Genomic DNA, 22610 nt, shown 5'->3' on the forward strand with positions numbered 1-22610 from the left:
TGTATCTCTCACATATTGATGTTTCTCTCTCTTTCTCCTCCCCTTCCTCACTCTCTAAGAAATAAATAAGATAATCTTTAAAAAAAAAAGATACTTCTGAAAATGTCCAGCTCTTTTAAGAAGTGAGCTTTATTTCTCATATTACCAATAAAATACAGACAAAGGAAACACCTTCTATGTTTCATAATAAACCTTGCAGCTTTGGAATTTTGAGATTCTATCTTCTTGGTGCCTTTTGCTTGCTTTGACATTTTCTTTTACTTCTCACCTCTTCTACTCTATATATCTTTCCCTTTGCCACCAGTATGCAGCTGTAATGCTGCTTCTGTTTCTTTTCTGGTAGGGAGAGGTCAAACACAAAATCAATAACCTGCATCTCAGCCAAAAATAAACCTACAAGTATTGATGTCTTTCGCTCTAATCTACAATTGTATTCTCAAGTGCAGTACATGGACTGTTTAGTCTTTCACACTTGGAAATTTGAGCTGCTGAAAACCAAGAAAGTATATCTCCATCCTGCAAAGAAAGCATAGTAAAAAAATACAGGCTTTAGTTTAGAGTCAAACTGATTTGGATTCAGATTCCGGCTTTGCACCTTATTTAGCTAGCTATGTAACTAACATTGGAGCAGATTGCTCTGAGCTTCCATCTTTTCACCTGTAAAATGAGAATGATGATACTTAGGGGGCTGCAGAGAGGACTGAATATCAAAGAATATATGGAAGACTCTTAAGCGCAATAAATGGTAACTATTATCTTGAAAGCCATCAAGGCTTCACAGAAATGTTGTACTCCGACCTCCAAAAAATCAGAAAAAGCAACAAAGGATTTAACCCGCTGTGTCTGGGGCTAAGCATCTTTACTTTTTCTATCTTAGAGCTTGAGAAACCTGTAGGAGTATTTCAGATTCTAATCTTAACTGAGAGGGCAGATTCAGTGTGTGATAGCAGTTAAGGTCTGGGATGCTACTGATAGTTCATCTGGTAGGTGGAAGGGAAAGATAGGTGCTTATTGCAAAATCTACAACAAATTTTGTCTGGCAGCAAGATGTAAATAAAACGTAAGAATTTGAATTGACATCAGCTTTGAGCAGATTCAGAAATTTGCTTTTAAATGTGAACCCAATGACATAAAATACGTGTATGGTGGATTTGGTTTTTACAGTCAATGTTAACCCTTAGATGAATTTTGAAAAAGTAGAATTATTGTCACTTTAAATGAAATATCAGAAATATAGGACGTGGTTTCATTGTATTTGTGGTTTTAAAAACTAATTCAAAATATTTACACTACATTTTAATATCAGAAACTTACTGCTGTGTAGAATGGTGTCACTTAAGCTTGTTAACACTCCTTCCCTGAATCCCAGCACTCACGCACGCTCAGTTCTACTAGAAATTTGGTGAACCACACTGGGTTGAGAATCATAAAGTAAGTGAAATTCTTTGAAAGAAGGAAAAGTAAGTACTTGCTGTCAGCTCAGCAGCCAGAGATGAGATCTGGTACCCATCCACACCCTGCCTGAAGTGTCACACCAGTAGTGGGGGCTGTTTATTATGTTCGTTAGTTACCGAGTACCTGCTAAGTATTTAAGAAAAAAATGTAGGTGTTATCTCTTCTCATATGGTATCATTGGGGTTTGGGGAGGGAGTAGGTGTCACTTTTTATTTTTACATGCATACATGAAGTGGTACAACATTCAAAAGTTACAAAAAGGGTAGAAAGTAAGTCTTCCCGTGTCTACTAGCCAACCTGTCCTGAAGCAACACAGTTACAGTTTCAAAGTACAGTTAGCAATATAGAGTTGGCCAAAAAAATCTGTTTCATTTTTTCCATAAAATAAAAGGCATTTTTCATTTTCACTAATAACTATTGATTTGAACATTTTGAGTATGTCAGCTATCTCCCACTATTGGCTTCTAGTGCGTAGAGGTCAGGGGTGCTGTTAAACATCTTCCAGTGCATGAGACAGTCCAACAGCAAAGAATTATTTGGCTAAAATGCCAGTAGTACCAAGAAACTTCACAAACCACTTTTGGCACATGCTACCAGTCACAGCACCTTCTCCATACATGGCACAAACCTTTTTTTGCATTTCAGTTGCATTTTTACTTTTCTTGCAATAATAAAGCATAATACACCAAGAATGTTGCATATTTTCTTCCATATTGTATATTAAAATGACTACACAAAAATTTGCCAATTTTGATTTTTTTTAATGCACACTAATATGACAGCTCACACCATACAATCTAACAAAATTGTTTCAAATGAAGTTAAGCACTACTGGAGTCGTAGTACGGAAGAAACTAAATGAATTTTTTGACCAACCCAATATCATTTTTTAAATCAGAATACATATCTAGAGATAGAGGTGTAGCAGACATAGAGATACATTTTGGGATACCAGGTAAGAAATTAGGTAAAGTAAACCATTGATTTCTAAATCAGTAAGTCACAACAGACAATATAAAATTTGTATCTGGAAGCCTAGGGCTATGACAGTTGAAGATAGGTTCAGTTTAGAGGAGGCATCAAAAAATCCATAGGTGAAAGATACCATACCTGCAAGGCAGGACAGCCAGTGAATCAGAAATGTTTTAAAGGGAAAGAGGTCTTCTCTACCCGCTCCAGTGACTTGTCTTTAGTATCCCAGCCCCCTAAAAGTAGGAAGCCAAGGAGCTGGGCATAGGTAGAGGGAGAAACCATACACAGGATATTGGAAAAGGAAACTGCAGCACACAGGGGTGTCCGACCCACAGCCCGCCGGCCACATGCAGCCCAGGATGGCTGTGAATGTGGCCCAACACAAAATCGTAAATGTACTTAAAACCTTTTTTTTTTTTTTTGCCCATCAGTTTTCATTAGTGTTTGTGTATTTAATGTGTGGCCCGAGACAACTCTTCTTCCAGTGTGGCCCAGAGACACCAAAATGTTGGACACCCAAATGCTAGAACTTGGAGTACAAACCTTGCAGAGTTTATATCTTACCTAAGACTGAGAATAGCTAACGTGATCGTGAAATAAAATATTTGTTTATTATACAGTATGTGTTTGGGGGGATAATTGGGGAAATCCTCTGCCATTTATTTAAAACTAATTTAAAAAACTATAAAAACACTGTTTCATAATGGCCCAGTAGAACCTATTTGGTAGTAAAATACATAGACTCAGGCCCTGGACAGTGTTGCTCGCTTGGCTGGGTGTCATCCCACAAAACTAAAGGTCATCGGTTCAAGGATTCACTGTCAGAGCACGTGCAAGAAGCAACTGATCGATGTTTCTCTGACACATCAATGATTCTCTCCCTTTCTTTCTCCCTCCCTTCCCCTCTCTCTAGAATCAATAAAAGGAAAAAAATTTTAAATACATAAAATCAAAATGATAACATAAATTTTATATGAATTTACACCAACAAAAATGTATACATTAAATATAAAGAAGACTGTGGGGAAAGAAGCATGGAAATTGTGTAAAATGAATCGAGTAATTAAATAACAAAAAAGAAACTGAAAACCATACTTTGGTTCTTACATAGTAGATGAGCAGCAGCTATTAGGGCAGGGAGAATTAAGCAACCCGGCCCACCAATCAAGACTTCGTGTCTTATTTTCTGTCTATAACTTATTTGAATGCATGGGTCAGTAACAATTAACAAGTATTTAGCATCACGTATTAGATTAGCTTCTTCAAGGTCGTCTTCCTGTTCTCTAACACAGCCGCAGCTCATCACATGGTTTCAGTCTTTCTTATGGGCGCCATGCGCATCCTAGATCCCCTCATGATTTACGAAATCCTTCCCATTCTTTCTCTGCTCCGTCGCACTCCATGACTACACCGCAGTACATAGCATATGTGTTTTTTTAACTATTGATTTTATGTTTCTTCATTTCCCTCCCTCCAAATAGAGTAAAACTTTCAGTTCATTGTAAGTTTTGAATCTTCAATAGCAAGCACTTGGTACAGTGATGGGGTCTACTAATATAAAGCTTTTGATTATCTGTTGATATTGCATCCATTGTATTTACCATAATAGGAATTAAAACTGAGAAACTTACAATGTATATTTATTAACCTATTTAAAAATAACAATAATAAACCTATATTACATGTCAACATATTTATGAAAACTAGTTTCCTTTTTTAAGTATATTTTATGGATTATGCTATTACAGTTCATCCCATTTTTTTCTCCCCTTTATTCCCCTCTGCCCTGCACCCGCCCTCCCACCAGTATTCCCGAGCTTAGTTCGTGTCCATGGGTTGTACATATGAGTGTTTTGGCTTCCCCATTTCCTATACTATTCTTAACCTCCCCTGTCTATTTCATGCCTACCAATTATGCTTCTTATTCCCTGTACTTTTCCCCCCCTTTTCCCCCCTCCCCTCCCCACTGATAACCCCCCTTGTGATCTCCATTTCTGTCATTCTGTTCCTGTTCTACTTGTTTGCTTAGTTTTTTTTTTTGTTTTTCAGTTTCAGTTGTTGATAGTTGTGACTTTGTTGTTATTTTACTGTTTATAGCTTTGATCTTCTTTTTCTTAGATAAGTCCCTTTAACACTTCATACAATAAGGGCTTGGTGACGATGAACTCCTCAAACTTTACCTTATCTGGGGAGCACTTTATCTGCCCTCCCATTCTAAACGATAGCTTTGCTGGACAGAGTAATCTTGGATGTAGGTCCTTGCCTTTCATGACTTCAAATACTTCTTTCCAGCCCCTTCTTGCCTGTAAGATTTCTTCTGAGAAATCAGCTGATAATCCTATGGGAAACTCCTTTGTAGGTAACTGTCTTCTTTTCTCTTGCTGTTTTAAGATTCTCTCATCTTTCATCTTGGGTAATTTAATTGTGATGTGTCCTGGTATGTGCTTCCTTGGGTCCAACTTCTTTGGGACTCTCTGATCTCCTAGACTTCCTGGAAGTCTATTTCCTTTGCCAGAAAAGGGAAGTTCTCCCAAGTTATCCTGGAGGTTCCTAAGCCTCCCCTTTTTTTTTTGAATTCTTGTTTCTTTATTCTGTTCTGGTTGAATGTTAATTTCTTCCTTCTGCTCCAAATTGTTGGTTTGAGTCCTGGTTTCCTTCTTTTCACTGTTCGTTCCCTGTATATTTTTCTTTATTTCACTTTGCTGCATGGCCTTCACTTTTTCCTCTATCTTGCGACCATACTCAATCATTTCTGTGAGCATCCTGATTACCAGTGTTTTGAACTCTGCATCTGATAGGTTAGCTATCTCTTTGAGGTTTAGTTCTATTTTTGGAGTTTTGATCTATTCTTTCATTTGCGCCATATTTCTTTGTCTTGGCATGCCAGTCAGAATGAATGTTTCTTATATCCTTGGTTGTCAGACTTCCTTACAGTCCGATTTTCTGACAGTTCTGGTTATTTTTTGTTTTTAAATGTGTTGTCCTTCTTTTGGTTGTGCGAGGAGGCAAGGTGTATGTACCTACACCTCCATCTTGGCCGGAAGTGAAAACTAGAGTTTCTAAGACAAAAATATTTAGTGAGAAGAATAGCACTGTTTTACATTTTTGCTAATCTCTTGATGTCTGGCTTAATAGGTGACAAGCTAGATTTTCATATATACAGGGTCCAGCACAAATAATGCCCCATTTTTATTACAAAATATTTTATTACAGAATCATAAGCATGTAGTTCTGCAGCGTGACAATATCACACTCAAGCATGCCATGTGACATTTCAGGTGAAATGTTCAAATTAAAACTATAAATTATTACATCCATATTATTACCCTACCAACCACACTCAAGCAGGTCTTACTTCTGCTGAACCCTGTATTTCTATTTTCACTGTTGAAATATCACATGTCATGAATCCTCTGGAAAACGCATCTGCTCTCATGAGAGAATAAAAATAAAAAGACAAATTTGTCTCAATATTATTGTGAAAATAGTTTTGACTTTGTAGACCCCTTAAAACTGTCTTTGGGACTTCCAGCAGTCTCTGACTCCCACTTTGAGAACCTCTGTCTTCAGCAATTACTCTTAGTTTTTTCTATCTAGGAGAGCCTTAAGGAGGCATGTTTCATTTTGTAACAGTGTCTGGGCATTCTGGCTTGGCACCTGTACTGAGACCTTAATTACTCATTGGTAGAAATAACACACTTAAAAGAGGAGTAAAAACAAGTCTTCAATTTTGAAAGTTGTGTTTGTTGGACTTTGACCACATACACCCACACACTGCCTTCCACGCCCACAGACAAATGAGTTCCAGGGAGTTACCAAACATGGTTTTGTCTGACTGGTGATTCCTTTGCTTACTTGCTAGAGGGCCTTTTGCCATGGATTTTGAGTTCCAAATATAACACTCTTGAGAGAATCATGTAATTAATGAATGGATGTGGACTGTAGATGGCCATGAAATCAGATGAGAGGACCTGTAGGGCCTGATGATACAGCTACGTCAGTGTGAATGCGCAGACTTCCTTGTCTACAGTGGGTTACCAGAAGGAGGTTGGACGGGACACAGGTCGGCAGTAGGGGAAAGAGTGCCATTGCGAGAAGTATAGACGTATTAATAACAACAAAAGTACCATAACTGCTGACAACCAGAGAGGAGACTAAAAAGCAAAACACAAAACCTCAACAGAGCGATTTGGCCCAATTAATAGAAGGCTGTTGACCTACAACACCGTAGTAGTCTTTAAAGAGATGTCCATAGTATGGACATCTCTTACCATACCATAGGATGATCTTATCTAGAATAGTGTCCTTGTGTTGTGAAGAAAAAGATTAAAATAGCCTCTGTATAGAGTCCTCGACTTATAGATGGCTTATATTTCAAAGTTAATTTAATTTTCAAAACATTTTCTTGAAACTCAAAATATTTTTCTATGAAGACAATTAAACAATTGTTATTTTGAGTCCCAAACTGATTTTTCATTTTTATCTGTTCAGCAAATAACTTTTAGTGCCTAATATCACCGTAAGTATTTCAGTTCGCTCTCATTTACAGCTGACCTCCCCTTTATCCAGAGAGTAGTTGTGAACATCAACCGAAATTGAAAATTCAGATTGAAACAAGATTTAAAAGCAACATAAAAGCAAATGTTGCTGTTTCCATCTGAACAGTTACTGAACACTCAGTTACTGGAGTGTTCAGTCACACGGGACCTCACACCCCTGCCCTTCCTCCTTTCTGTCCCTCCTGCTGAAAGCAGGCAGCTGGCCCTGTTTATCTTTGCTCTCCAGTACCTAGTACAGTGAATTCCACAAAGTAGGCTCTTTATAAATATTTGCTCCCAGCTCAGGAATGGACCTTCGTATCCTCTTAACTGTTTTATGTAACTTCAGTACTTAGCACAGTATCTGGCAAATAATAGAAGCTTAGTGTATATTTGCTCCAGGAAGGAATGAATAAATTAAATGAATCCTTTGCCTACTCAGGATAAGACACTCTTTCAGATTATCCATTGTTATGTAACAGATTACCCCCAAAATATAGCGGGCTAAAACAGTACTTACTATCTGATATATTTTCTGTGAGGCAGGAATTCAGGAGTGTCTTAGGTGACTGGTTCTGTCTCAAGGTCTTTCATGAGATCACAGTCAAGATGTCAGCTGGGTCTGCCATTATCCAGAATCTCATTTGAGGCCAGAGGATTCACTTTCCTGTCGGCCCATCTCATGGCTGTTAGCAGGACACCTCCATTTCTGGCCTCGTGGACCTCTGTATAGCGTGCACCGCTTGAGTGTCCTCACAGCATGGCGGCTGTCTTCCCTAAGAGGAGTAATCTAAGAGCAAAAGCAAGGAGCAGCCCTCACTGCCCTTCATTGCTTAGACTGAGAAGCCATGCACGCCACTTCCACCACCTTTTGTTTATTAGACATTGCTAAGTACAACCCACATTCAAGGTGGGGGAATGAGGCCTCACCTTTTAAAGGGGGAAAGTCAAAGAATTTGTGGGCATATTTTTAAACTACCACAATCACTCTGATAATCTGAATTGAATAGAGAAGTTACCAATATAAGGAAATAAGACAAAGTTTCAGAGATAGTGTCTGTCCCGCCACCTGAATGCCCTTTTCAAGTTCAATATTGCCTGCACTCTTTCCTAAGGGGAAAAATTTAAAAACATTTTTAAATATTCCTACCAAAATTAATAACTATTTCTATCTTTTTTAAATAAGTAATACATGAGCCCTGGCTGGCGTAGCTCAGTGGATTAAGCGTGGGCTGGGAACCAAAGTGTCCCAGGTTTGATTCCCAGCCAGGGTACATTCCTGGGTTGCAGGCCATAACCCCCAGCAACCGCACATTGATGTTTCTCTCCCTCCCTCTCTCTCTCTCTCTCTCTCTCTCTCTCTCTCTCTCTCTCTCTCCCCCCTCCCTCCCTCCCTTCCCTAAAAATAAATAAATAAAATCTTTTAAAAAAAAGTAATACATGCATATGGTGCAAAATGTATAGGTAAAATGAGCGTAGAATAAAAACAAGTTTCTCTTGCCTGGAGAAAGACTACTATAATATCCTTCCAGAGACCTACTATACACTTATAAATACATATTAATTCACTTATTTTTTTACACAGATGGTAGCATGCTATAGTAACAATTCTGTACCATACATTTTCTTTGCTCACCTGCATTTCTAAGTATTTGTTCTATATCAGCGTATTTATAGTTCTTTCATTCTTTTTAACAGCTACATAGTATTCTATTGTATGGATGTACAAAAATGTATTTAATGGGTCCCTCATTGAAGGGCATTCAGTTTGTCTCCCATCTTTTGTTGTTAGTCACTATTGCAACAAATGCCTTGTTTTTTACACTGAGAATATTTATGGGTAAATACCTATAATATAGGTATTTGAGGTTGAACCAATTTCATACACCCACCAGGATAGATGTGATGATTTCCCCCTCTAGGCATAGTAATATAAAAAGCTCTAGAAATTTCACAATTTAATTATCTTGAGCTTAATTACTAAAACGAGCTGCAAAAACTATGTGGAGTAGTGTTGCCAACAAACAAAGCATCATATACATTGTTCCCAACACCGTCCCCTGGCTCACAGTGACACCCCGCCTGGTCATTGTTTGTTGATTACTCTCAGGGGAGGGGCACTCTCCCTGCGGAAGTTAACTAACTGAGCTGGTTACCATATTCCAGAAAGCTTTTAAATTCTCAAGAGAGTAGGATGCTACTGAGAAAGAATGCACTCTGCCTGTTGTAGATCACGCTAATGTTCTATTGAAGTATAACATAAATAAAACGCACAGATATTAAGTACATGGCTTGATGAATGTTTACACATGTATATAGCTGTGTGACCACTACCTAGGTCCAGAATTAGAACGTTCCCAGCACCCCGAACAAGGGTGTCAAACTCATTTTCATCGAGGGCCACATCAGCCTCATGGTTGCCTTCAAAGGGTCAAATGTAATTTTAGGACTGTATAAAAGTAACTACTCCTTAACAGTTAAGCAAGAAGTCAGTGCTGCCGCAAAGCAGAAACAAGGTGAAGGGCCAAATTCAGCCCAAGCACCTTGCATTTGCCACCTGCGCTCTAGAAGTTCCCTCATGCCCCATCCAGTCAATAGCACCCCAAACGGTAACCACCATTCTGACTTTTTATCACCATAGATGAGTTTTCTATCTGGAATGTGATCACATGGTATGTACTTTTTTCCGCATCTTCTTTCACTTAACCTACTCTGTGAGATCCATCCATGCTGCAGTGTGTGAGCATAGCTCATTCTTCAGTGCTGTGGAGTACTGGGTTATAAATATACCACAATTTATTTATCCATTCTACTTTTTGTGGACATTTGAGTTGTTTCCAGTTTAGGGCTATTGTGAGTGAAGCTGCTATAAACATTCTTTTGCATGTCTCTTGTTGAGAATAAGCTTTTATTTCTAAAAACTGCTTGGCCATAGGGTAAGTATATGTTTAGTGTTAGAAGATCTGTGTAGAAATATGTGAGCTTTGGTAGAAATAAAATAGTTTTCTAAAGTGCTTTTACCAACTTATATTCCCACTCAGGTAAGATTGTTTTTCCAGGTAAATAATGTCTGAAATGACACGCCTCATACTCCATGTTTTGTATTTTCTTTACCTTGAGTCTATGATCATTGTTAAAATTTCATGGGAAATGTGGTTTGTACTTTTTAAAAGTCACTTGTACGTTTAAGTGCTTGAGTTTCATAGAACCTCTCATAGAGCCTCTCATAGAACCACGGTACTTTAGAGTTGGAAGGAGACTTGAAGGTCATCTGGCCCAGCCCTCTCATTTTACAGATGAAGAGATTGAAACCGGGAGGATAAAGGAGATTGCTCGGAGTTACCCAGCCAGTTACCATCTCAGCTGGTTGAAGGAGATGCTTAGCCCACAAAATAAGTCATTCATTTCAAACTCTAGTGAGACGCCTTTGACTTATTATGAATGAGGATGAAACTCCTTGTGAGGTTTTATTTCTTTGAACAGAATTTCTAGAGAGGAATGAGGAACATTCATTTATTTAACATATACTGTGTTTATTGAGCACCTACTAATGTACCAAACACGTTTCTAGAAGTTACAGATTCAGCAAGTGTCCTTGCCTTCATGGAGCTTACATTCTAATAGGACTGAACAGACAATAAACAAGATAAATAAATAAAAGTTCTTCTGTTCTACACACTGATAAATACTATGGCAGGGAGTAGGAGAGGGAACTCGGGAGCGTGTGAGTGGGAATTAGGGATAGCCTCACTGAGATGACCTTAAGAAAAGATTTGAAAGAAGTGAAGGGAGAGTAAGCTTTGAGGATATGTTGCCGGTAAATGGAATGGCAAGTTCAAAAGCCAGGAAGGGGCAGCGTGCCTGTTGTGTCGGAAGAGCAGGCAGAGCGCCGAGCTGGAGCAGAGTTGTGGAAGGTGCGGTGGATCAGGGAGGTGATACAGGCGATATCATGTGAGCCCCTTGAGGTCACGGTTAGAATTTAGGCCTTTCCTCTGTGTGAAATGGAGAGGAGATCTTGGAGGGTTTTGAGCAGAGGAATCACAGGATATGATTTAGGTTTTAACGGGATCTCTCTGGCTCTGGCGCTATGAATGGATCAGAGAGGGACAAGGGTGGAGGTAAGTTAGGCGGCCGTTGCAATAATTTAAGGAGTTCTTGGAGCTGGAGAAGTGCAGGTAGTGAGATGTGGTCAAACTCTTGGTATATTTTGAAGGTTGAGCGAACAAGATTTGTTTGTCAGATGTGGGGATTGAGAAGAAGAGAGGAGTCTAGTAAAACTCCAAAGGTTTTGAACCTGAGCCCCCCCAAAAGGAGGATGATGCCATTACCTGAAATGGGGGAAACCCAGAGCCAGCTGTCGGTTCGCTGGGGAGCGGGGTGTCAGGGGGAGAGTGGATGTCAGAAGCTCAGTCTGGGTCATGTTAAGTCTGAGATCTCTATTTAGACATTAAATGGAAATGTCAAATTTGTAATTAGATATATGAATCCTGGCGTTCAGGGGAAAGGTTGGGGCTGGAGCCGGAAGTTCAAGAGTCATCAATGAGACGAGAAGAAACAACGAAGATGCTGGGGAATGACCAGAAAAAACGAGGGGGAACCAAGAGAGTGCGATGTCCTTGTCCCGGAAGCCGAGTGAGGGAGTGTTTTAGGAGGAGGTCAGCCGAGCACGCAGGTGCGGGACCCCTGAGAGAGAGTGCTGGCAAAACGGTCGAAGTGACACGGGACATGGGCCTGGAGACCCGCTGGGTCAGTCTTGAGTACACAGCTGTCCCGAGGCTTTCGGTTGTCCCCTGAAGCAAGGCAGAGCTGCTTTGGGAACGGGTTTTGTCTCAACATTGCGCTTTTCGCTTTTCCCCCTAGACCTGGGGGACTTGACTGCTGCCTCAGACCTTAGTCTTTCCCCTTCGCCCAGCCCCAGCGTGGGCAGCCTTGGGAGGGAGAGTCCTCAGCACTCCACAGCTCACTGCGTCATGAGGTGTTGTCGGGGAGACCCTTGGGGACTCTGAAACTAACCACCCGGAGAGACACGAGGCGCAATTTATCACTACTAGTTTTAGCATTATTACTATCTTCAAACGAGCCAAGTCTTTCCCTATTTTGTGAATACTTACTCAAAATAGGAAGCTTTATAAAATGAAAGTCAATTTTTCTCTTTCTCTTCAGCCTACTTACTAAAACTAGGCCTAAAGCTAGCCCTTAATAGCCCTTAACTAGGTCTGTTAATTGTTATTTTTCTGCTTTTTCTTTCCTGTCCTCTTATTCTCCCAGCTGTCTCAACTCAGAATCTTGTAGGAAGAGAGTTACACTTCAGAAAATGTTTGCTTTGACATGGCTTTAAACAAGCCTCCATTTTGTTTTTCCATGCAGAACTTTTCCTCTTCCCCTCTGCCGTTTCCAGCACTCTGTCTGCCCTGTCTTTGTTTCAGCTCACTCATTATTGCTAAGGTTTGCAGATCATACCAGGGGAAGAAGGCAGATTTATAAATGTGTTCCTGCCCAGGTGCTTCAAGAGTAAGACTAACATTGGTCTTCTAACGGTATGCCTGCTCTTTATACACAGCTGTGCTCATCTGCCCTTATTAGTGAGGTGCCTGTCTCTAAGTCTTACCTTGTGTAGAAATAAATGGATTCTACTCCTGTTCGAATTGGTTATGCAGTAATCAGAGCAGCCCACCACTGGGAGGAAACACCCATTTGGAATCACTTGTTAGTAGCCAGAGAGAATTTAGCCCCGTTGCTTTCTTAGGTTTGCGATGTCCCTTAAGATGCCAGGGCCCTAGAGAAGGGTAGAAGGGATGGGAATCCTGTCCTTTCCCCTCCAGACCTCCCCCTCTCCCCCAGACCCCCCTGCAGTCCTTTGTGTGTTGTTGTTTTTTTATCTAAGATGAAGATAAAGGGGCATTTTGAGGAAATTGTGTAAAACGAATCAGAATCCACTAGAGATAGTGTGTAATGCCTTAAAGATCTGACCACTGATAAATAATGAGACTTTTGGTAAATTACTTAACCTTTCTGGGCTTTTGTCTCCTGATCTGCAGAGCAGCTGTAACAATCCCTGTGTGACTGGAGTGTTGGGAGGACTGTGCTTTGTCCTAATGGCATGCCTTGTTCGAATAGCAATTTAAGACTAAATATTTGATAAGCTAATGAGTATGAAAACACCTAGCACATAATAGATGTTCAGTAAATGCTTAAATTAGAATCTGATGAGCTAAACCAAAGTTCTTTCCTGCTCTAATTGTATTAGATTGAGACTTTCTAGTAGGATAATCCTTTTTTCCCCACAGGTTCCTTCTCTGATCTGGTTTTATGACATAGCATCCTAAAATCCAATCCCAAAAAGCACAGAAGCTAAATAATAAATAAGGCCTTATTTAGAAGCAGGCCCAAAAGTTCAGGGCGCAGATCTCCCGACACCCATGATGTGTCTGAGCACTTTCTTTGTGTTGACATATTAAAAGCCTACTATGGGCTAGTTATTTAATTTAAAATCTTATTCACTTGTTTTAATTCTGTAGTATTGATTAAAACCCTGAAATTCATAGAGGTTAACTGTCTTGTTCAAGGTTACACTACAGCAGAGCAAGGATTTGGACCAACATTGTCTAACCCCAAGTCCAATGGTCCTTAGACAGCAGTCTATATATTAAAGAAAAAAATGAATATAAGTGAGTTACTACAGACAGGCCCTAGGAATGGAGCGATGAATCAGAGTATCATATTGGTGTATGACCAAGACAAAGGGCTAATTCTAGAGTCCCCCGACTTCCTCTCCAGATACATTGAGAATGTGCCTTGGGACTTCCAATCAAAATGACTGCATTCAAATTTTTGATGCATCCCCTCTGGTCCAAACACATTGCAAGAACTGGGATATATCAAGTGAAAATCAAAGAACACATTTGGGCTCAAAAGCAAAATAACCATCTCCAGGCATCAGAAGTGAGAGAGATGTGAGTCACTGCGGGAAGCAGCGGGCCTGCCAGCCTCTAGAACTGGGAGCAGAGACTGGTACCCGAGAGATGAATTTCTGAGCGATAACTGCATACTGAAAATGCCCCCTAAAGAGATAGAACTTGAGGCCAGGGCAGTGAAATGCTGACCCCCAACCAGCCTCATGAACGGAGGCTTTAAAATGGTTAATTGAGTAGGGGAGGAAGGCAGCCTAAGGAGTTGTGAAGAAGTGTGTCAAGCTGCCTGCTGGTTCAATGATTAGAGCTAGGATATCCCAAATTTCTTCCAATGGCACAGGCCCTTAGAGGACCTGTCCAGACTAGGTTCTCAGGGGACTAAATGGAAGAAATTGCAAAGTATGAAACAGAGCAGGGGAAAAATCAGTAACGAAAACATCTCACTCAAAAAGAGCCTGCGAACCAAAATTTTGTATAATAGAAATCTAAAACCAATAAAAATTACCAAGCCCTGACCAGTGTGGCTCAGTGGGTTGGGTGTCGTTTCACAAAGCCAAAGGTCACAGGTGGATTCCCAGTCAGAGTACATGCCTAGGTTGTGGGTTTGGTATCTGGTTACAGAGCATGCAGTGTTTCTCACCTCATCGATGTTTTTCTCCCTTCCTTTCCCCTCCTCTCCCCTTCCCTTCCCTCCCCTCCCCTCCCCTCCCCGTCCCTTCCCTTCCCTTTCCCTCTCTCAAAAAAAAAAAAAAAAAAGACAACCAATAAAATTTAACTAGGACTTCCACTTTGGGAAAGATGAAGTGACATACAAGAAGGCAGGCAGGCCCTGGCTGGTGTGGCTCAGTGGATTGAGCACTTGCCTGCAAACCAAAGGGTTGCCGGTTCAATTCCTGGCCAGATCCCACGCCTAGGCTGCAGACCAGGTCCCCATTTGGGGATGTGGGCGGGAGATACCTCTCCCTCTCTTTATCCCTCCCTTCCCATCATGGTGGTGAGTTTCCTGGGTTTTCTTTTTGCCTCATATATCCCAGACATGGAGCTGAACATTGTACTTAAGGGTGAAAACCTTAATGCTTCCCCCCACCCAAGAGCAGGAACCAGGAAAGGATGCCAGCTCTCACTGCTCCTATTTAGCATAGTGCTGGAAGGTCTAGCTGTTGCAATAACACAAAATAAAAGGCATACGGATCAGAAAGGAAGAAATACAGCTGTAGTTATTTGCACAGTACATGATTGCCTACATAGAAAACCCCAATGACTGTATAAAAAAAAACTCCTAGAACTAATAAATGATTTTAGCTAAGTCATAGAATATAAGATAAACAAAAACAATTATACATCTATTATATACTAGCTATGAACACATGGACACTGAATTTTAAAAATATACCATTTACAATAACTCAAAACAATTAAAAACTTAGGAGTAAATTTATTTTTTAAATTTTCACCCAAGGATATATGTACTGATTTGAGGGAGAGGGAGAGGAGGGAAAGAGAGAGAGAAAGAGATCAATGTGAGAGGAAAACATCAATTGGTTGCCTCCTGTATGCTTCCTGACCAGGGATCGAACCCACAACCTAAGTATGTGCCCTGACTGAGAATCAAATCTGCAACCTTTCAGTATACAGGAAAATGCTCCAACCAGCTGAGCCACCCAGCCAAAGGCAGGAGTAAATTTTTTTTATTTTTACTTACTGATTTTAGAGACAGAGGGAGGAAAGGGGGGAGTGGGGAGAGAAAAACATCGATTTGCTTTTCCAGTTATCTATGCACTCATTGGTCGAGTCTTATATGTTCCCTGACCAAGGATCAAACCCACAACCTTGGCACATTGGGACGATGCTCTAACTTACTGAGCTCTACCTGGTCAGGGCTACTTAGGAGTAAATTTTACGAACATCTACAAGATTTGTGTGCTGAAACTACACAATGCTGGTAAAAGAAATCAAAGAAGATCTAAATAAATAGGGAGCACATAGTAGAGATGTCAGTTTTTCCCAAATTGATACACAAGTTAATGCAATTTCTGTCAGAATTCTGCAAGATATTTTGTGGATATAGATAAAATTATTCTAAAATTTCTGTGTGAAGGCCAAAAGAACTAAAATAGCTAAAACAGTTTTGAGAAAGAATAAAGTGGGAAGACTCAGATTTGTATAGAGCCGCAGTAACCAATGGGACTGTGATATTGGCAGAGGGTGAGACACTGAAACTAACCAGTGGTACAGAGCAGGGCACCCAGAAATAGACACACAGACACACACACTGACTTCGGCAAAAGTGCAAACGCAATTCTTGGGATTAAGGTAGCCTTTTCAACAGGTGGGATTGGAACAAAGGGACCTCGTGGGCAAATAAATAAATAAATAATCTCATACAAAAATTGAGTCAAAATGATCCAAGAACTAAACCAGAAAACTGTAAAACTTCTAGGGAAAAAACCTAGAAGAAAGTTTTCAGTGGGCAAAGAGTTCTTAGACTTGACACCAAAAACATGACTCATAAATGGCACAAAACCTTGTAAATCATTGAGCGGTGGGTACATGTGTTTTTGTGGTTTTTTTTGTATTTTTTTAGTATATTTGAGATAACACACAATTCTTTAAAGATGTGTGTTTTTGTTTTTTTGTTTTTTGATTTTAGAGAGAGAAGAAGGGGGAAGGGAGAGAAAAACATCGATATATTGTTTCACTTCTTTAAGTTACAAAAATACACCTTGACCATGAAATCTTTGTAAGTGTCGCCCATGCTAAGGGCCCTCGTAGTGCTGCGGGCAGTCCCCACAGAGCTCTTCCGGCCCAATCCCGTCTGTCCTGTTGGGACCCATAGTAGCCCTCAGCTCTCCTGCAGGAGTCAGAATGCAGCTCAAATGGAAAACACGCTTCGCAGTGGCCAGAAGGGCTTCTCTTGTCTATATCTGAGTCTTCTTGTCTTCCAGGGATGTTGGTGGTGAATGTAACGTGGAGGAACAAGACGTATGTAGGTACACTTCTTGACTGCACACGACATGACTGGGCACCCCCCAGGTGAGCACTCCGCGGCTTTTTAGTTTTCATTTGTCTCAGCCACCGGAACCAGTATCCCTTGTACCTTCATCCTGCTGGGGTCGGGCAGTTTTTAGAAGACACCCAAACCAGCAGACTCTTGGTCGTCTGGTAGGTTCCCTCACTAGTAAAAGATACCCAGCTTTGGGCTGTACACCTGAAACGAGTATAATATTGAACATCAACTGTCATTGAAAAATAAAAATTATTTATTTAAAAAAGGAAGAATTAAAAAAATTAACAGCATCTCATAATGGTAATTTTCACCTTAGATATCATAGATGTGTTTCTATAAAATTAAAGCTTTTGCCATACGGGGGCAGGGAAAAGACACCCAGCTTGTAAAGAACATTACGGTGCAGACACAAGGGGAGGCCCTGTGTTCATCTGGAATGTAAAAGAAGAAATGAATTAGGCATCGATAAGCTGGGTAGAAATGGGGAAGAGGAGGTCCTGTTTAAACTATTTTTTTCCCGTTTAAACCTTTGTCTGGATTTATGGAACTCTTGACTGCTCCCTGTAGTCGCCTTGCAACCAAGGCAACAGAGCCAACTCCCAGTGAACAAACATTATTAGTGATCCTTTTTGATGGTAGCTGTCTCTCAGAGGTTTAAACTCAAGAATATTTTAGGGTTTTGTTCTGGGGTTTTTTTTTAAGATTTTATATATTTATTTTATTTTAGAGAGAGGGCAAGGAAAAGAGAAAGAGAGGGAGAGAAACATCAGTGTGTGGTTGCCTCTCACACACTCCCTACTGGGGACCTGCCCCGTAACCTAGGCATGTGCCCCAACTGGGAACCGAACAGGTGACCTTTTACTTTGCAGGCCAGCACTCAATCCACTGAGTCACACCAGCCGGGGCTATTTCAGTTTTTTAAACTCTGCTAGGGTTTCACAAGGACGTTTGCAAATTGCAGTTTGACCTTAACATTGACATTTGAGTGAATGGCACCTCAGAGCTTGTCCCTAATGTTAGTGTGCGGTCTGCCAGGGTCTCGGGAGCCCAGGTGTGGAGGAGTGGTGTGCAGCCAGCATGCCGGCAGCACTGCAGGAGCTCCCCACTTGCAGTTCCCACTCTTTCCAAAGTTCCTTTAACAACTCATATTCATCGAATCTGATAGTTACCATCTGGGCAGTTCTTCTGGAGACTGCAGCTAAACTGGTTTAAAGACATTTTCTCTTTTTCAGTAATATCCTGTTGTGTTTGTCCTTTGCCCAGGTTCTGTGACTCCCCCACCAGTGACTTGGAAATGCGGAACGGTCGGGGCAGAGGCAAACGCATGCGCCCCAACAGTAACACACCTGTCAGTGAGACAGCCGCAGCCTCTGACAGCAAAGGGACCAGCAGCAGCAGCAAAACTCGGGCAGGAGCCAATAGCAAAGGCCGTCGGGGCAGCCAGAATTCCTCAGAGCATCGCCCACCTGCCAGTAGCACCTCTGAGGATGTCAAGGCCAGCCCTTCCTCAGTGAATAAGCGGAAAAGCAAACCACTTTCAGACATGGAGCTGAACTCTAGCTCAGAGGACTCCAAAGGGAGCAAGCGTGTCCGTACGAATTCCATGGGCTCAGCCACTGGCCCCCTCCCTGGGACCAAGGTGGAAACCACTGTTCTAGACAGAAATTGTCCCTCCCCGGTTCTGATCGACTGTCCCCACCCAAACTGCAACAAAAAGTACAAGCACATCAATGGGCTTAAGTACCATCAGGCTCATGCCCATACAGATGATGACAGCAAGCCAGAAGCAGATGGAGACAGCGAGTACGGAGAGGAGCCCCCGCTCCACGCAGACCTCGGGAGCTGCAATGGCGCCTCTGTCTCACAGAAAGGTTCCTTGTCCCCTGCCCGCTCAGCTACCCCCAAAGTGCGACTTGTAGAGCCCCACAGCCCTTCTCCTTCCAGCAAGTTCAGCACAAAAGGCCTCTGTAAGAAAAAGTTGAGTGGAGAAGGGGACACAGACCTTGGAGCCTTGTCCAATGACGGCTCTGATGACGGACCCTCAGTGATGGATGAAACAAGCAATGATGCTTTTGACTCTTTGGAAAGGAAGTGTATAGAAAAAGAAAAGTGTAAAAAACCCTCTAGTTTGAAACCTGAAAAGATGCCTTCAAAGAGCTTAAAGTCAGCCCGGCCCATCGCCCCGGCCATCCCCCCACAGCAGATCTACACCTTCCAGACCGCCACCTTCACAGCAGCCAGCCCTGGCTCCTCCTCCGGCCTGACCACCACGGTGGTCCAAGCCATGCCCAACAGCCCCCAGCTCAAGCCCATTCAGCCCAAGCCCACTGTGATGGGAGAACCTTTCACAATCAACCCTGCCTTGACGCCAGCCAAGGACAAGAAAAAGAAAGACAAAAAAAAGAAGGAGTCTTCAAAGGAACTTGAAAGTCCTCTGACTCCCGGGAAGGTGTGTCGAGCAGAAGAAGGCAAAAGCCCATTCAGGGAATCATCAGGAGATGGGATGAAAATGGAGGGGCTCCTAAATGGCTCGTCAGACCCCCACCAGAGCCGACTGGCTAGCATCAAGGCCGAAGCTGATAAGATCTACAGCTTCACAGACAACGCCCCCAGCCCTTCCATCGGAGGCAGCAGCCGCCTGGACAGCACCACCCCGACCCAGCCTATGACTCCCTTACACGTAGTGACTCAGAATGGAGCTGAAGCCGGCTCAGTCAAAACCAACAGCCCTGCCTACTCCGACATCTCTGATGCCGGAGAGGACGGGGAGGGCAAAGTGGACGGCGTCAAATCAAAGGACCCCGAACAGTTGGTTAAAGAAGGGGCTAAGAAAACTCTTTTCCCCGCTCAGCCACAGAGCAAAGACTCCCCATATTACCAAGGCTTTGAGAGCTACTACTCGCCGAACTATGCACAGTCCAGCCCAGGGGCGCTGAACGCCGGCAGCCAGGCAGGAGTGGAAAGCCAGGCCCTGAAGGCAAAAAAGGATGAGGAGCCTGAGAGCATAGAGGGGAAAGGCAAGAATGACGTCTGCGAAGACAAGAAGCCAGAGATGAGCGGCTCCAGTCAGCAGCCCTCGGTCATCCAGCAGCGGCCCAGCATGTACATGCAGTCCCTCTACTACAACCAGTACGCCTACGTGCCCCCCTACGGCTACAGCGACCAGGGCTACCACGCCCACCTCCTGAGCACCAACGCCGCCTACCGGCAGCAGTATGAGGAGCAGCAGAAGCGGCAGAGCTTGGAGCAGCAGCAGCAGCGGGGACTGGACAAGAAGGCAGAGCTGGGCCTGAAGGAGCGGGAGGCAGCACTCAAGGAAGAGTGGAAGCAAAAGCCGTCAATTCCACCAACTCTCACCAAGGCCCCCAGCCTGACAGACCTGGTGAAGTCAGGACCCGGCAAGGCCAAGGAGCCAGGGGCTGACCCTGCCAAATCGGTCATTATTCCCAAGTTAGATGACTCTTCCAAACTCCCCAGCCAGGCCCCAGAAACACTTAAAGTGAAGCTGAGTGAGGCCAGCCACCTAGGCAAGGAGGCTCCTGAGGCTAAGACAGGTGCTGAGTGTGGCCGCCAGGCAGAGGTGGATCCGATACTCTGGTACCGACAGGTAACTGTTCTGGGGAGAAATAGAAATACTATTTAATTGTCTTTTTCTCTTCCTCACAATCAAGGCCCTCCTGATGTAGGAGGTCAACAGAATACAGATTAGCGAGAGAAATCTATAGTTTTAGGGATTTTTTTTACCTTTGTAAATGATTGTAATGGTTTCTTAAAAGCACATTTACATCTGTAAAGGGTGTTTCCCATATGACAAGAGAGGCCCGGGCAGGTTAGCCTGATCTGCCTAGGCTTACGGGACTTTCCCAGCAGAACCGAAACTGGAACCCAGGTGTTCTGATTCTTAGTCTGCTCCTTGTTTCCTGTGGGGCGAGTTCATGGCAATCTGTCCATGTTTAGATTGGACTGGAAGTGCACCTCTCAGACTGAGTCACTTTCAAAAAGATTTTCTAGGACGAGGTAGAACCAAGACTTGATGTCACGTCTTGTTCTGCTCGAGAGACTTAGGAAGCCTTCCCTTCCCTCCCGGTGCCACAGTTAGACCTTCCACCCCCGAGCTTGCCCTGGAGCACTGCAGCAACCCAAACAGCCTTGGAAGGGAGCGGCCTCTTCTATTCAAAGAGTCATTTCCCCAGAAGGTTGGTTCTGTCCTAGAGGAGACCCAGTGATGGATTTTCCTTTTCTTTCCCCACATCTTGTTTCCTTTTGGTCAGGGAGGGGACAGGCTTTTTAAGCAGAAGGGACTGGAGTTCATTATAAATGATCAATAGAGGCCACAGTCATACTCTGCCCCAGGTGTTGGGTATTATCTGCTCTGGAGTTTCTGCTGGGACCCTGCGCTTAAATGTTTCCCCTCTCTCCCTTCCCCTGTTCCCCCTTCCCTCTCTCTTCTCCCCTCCCCTCCGCCCCTCTTCCATACAACACACTCAGTGCACATTCTGTGGTTGTTGTAGGAAGCAGAGCCCCGGATGTGGACGTATGTTTATCCTGCCAAGTACTCAGACATCAAGTCAGAAGATGAGCGGTGGAAAGAGGAGCGGGACCGCAAATTGAAGGAGGAAAGGAGTCGGAGTAAGGACTCTGTCCCCAAGGAGGATGGGAAGGAAAGCACAAGTAGTGACTGCAAGCTGCCCACGTCTGAGGAGTCCCGCCTTGGGAGCAAGGAGCCCCGACCAAGTGTCCATGTGCCTGTGTCCTCCCCCCTCACCCAGCACCAGTCCTATATCCCCTACATGCACGGCTACTCCTACAGCCAGTCCTATGACCCCAGCCACCCCAGCTACCGGGGCATGCCTGCTGTGATGATGCAGAACTACCCAGGTACGGCACCCCTTCCGGCGGCCGTGCCATTGAGCGGGAAGGGAAGGGAAGCAGAGATTTCATATCTGGTTTTCTTGCTTAGTCCTAAGACTTTTTGAGGCTCGGGTAGGTGACAGCCCTTTTTTGAATGTGACATTCTGTGAAGTGGCCACTCTAAACCCAAACTCTGTGAATGACCCCTAGTTACAGTCTGTGGGACCACTTCTTCCTCGCGCCAGCTAGAGGGTTGTCTCTACAGTCATTTTTCATGGATAACGGTAAACCCCCACCCTTTTCCACCGCCATCTTTCCCCTGCTGGGATTTTTTAAACATGTATCCTGCATTTCGCAGGGTACTCAGCACTGTGGAGAACACAAAAGAAATAGGGAAGACTAGTTTCCCCCCTCAAGGAGCTTACAGCTAAATTGTAGCAGGAGAGACACACAGAACAAATAACATCCAAACATTCAATGCGTGTGTTCATTGGCAAGATCACATTCAGCTGGAAGGCTGGAAGGCGGCAGAGGGGCGGAGCAGCTGGAAGGCAGATTGTGGGGCAGCCCAGCTAGAAAAGGTTCAGCTTGGGAAAGATAAGCTTTTTATACCACTATCCATGAGTGCTTGGGACGGGGACACGAAGTAGGAGTTTGTGTTTCTTAACATGTTAGAAGAAAATGACCTTATGAACTCTACTCACTGGTTCCTGTTGCCTCAAGAGCCGTGTGTGGTGCTTCTGGGGTGGGAGAGAGTTTCTTTCGGTCTTTAAAGCTGCCACCTCCCTTCAGGAGAGCAGCCTCAATAGCCTGGATGTTCTGGCAAACTCTGGGACAAGTAGGCCTTCAGAGAGATGGGAAATTGTCTGACCCTGT

The 22610-nt window shown here is 43.1% G+C and overlaps 1 protein-coding gene across 4 annotated transcripts in view; it reads left to right on the top strand.

Moving 5' to 3' along the window:
- Positions 1–22610, top strand: part of ZNF609 (zinc finger protein 609) — a 194500-nt gene that overhangs the window by 164980 nt on the left and 6910 nt on the right. For all 4 annotated transcript variants that reach the window (XM_045822233.1, XM_045822234.1, XM_045822235.1 and 1 more), the window contains 3 exons: positions 16822–16909; positions 18147–20490; positions 21395–21761. In XM_045822233.1, coding sequence (XP_045678189.1) covers positions 16822–16909; positions 18147–20490; positions 21395–21761 — 2799 coding nt within the window. The remainder of the gene's footprint in view (positions 1–16821; positions 16910–18146; positions 20491–21394; positions 21762–22610) is intronic.

Source organism: Phyllostomus hastatus, unplaced genomic scaffold (assembly GCF_019186645.2).
Source record: "Phyllostomus hastatus isolate PE091 unplaced genomic scaffold, TTU_PhHast_1.1 phas_scaffold_501, whole genome shotgun sequence".
NCBI classification, from domain to species: Eukaryota; Metazoa; Chordata; class Mammalia; order Chiroptera; family Phyllostomidae; genus Phyllostomus; species Phyllostomus hastatus.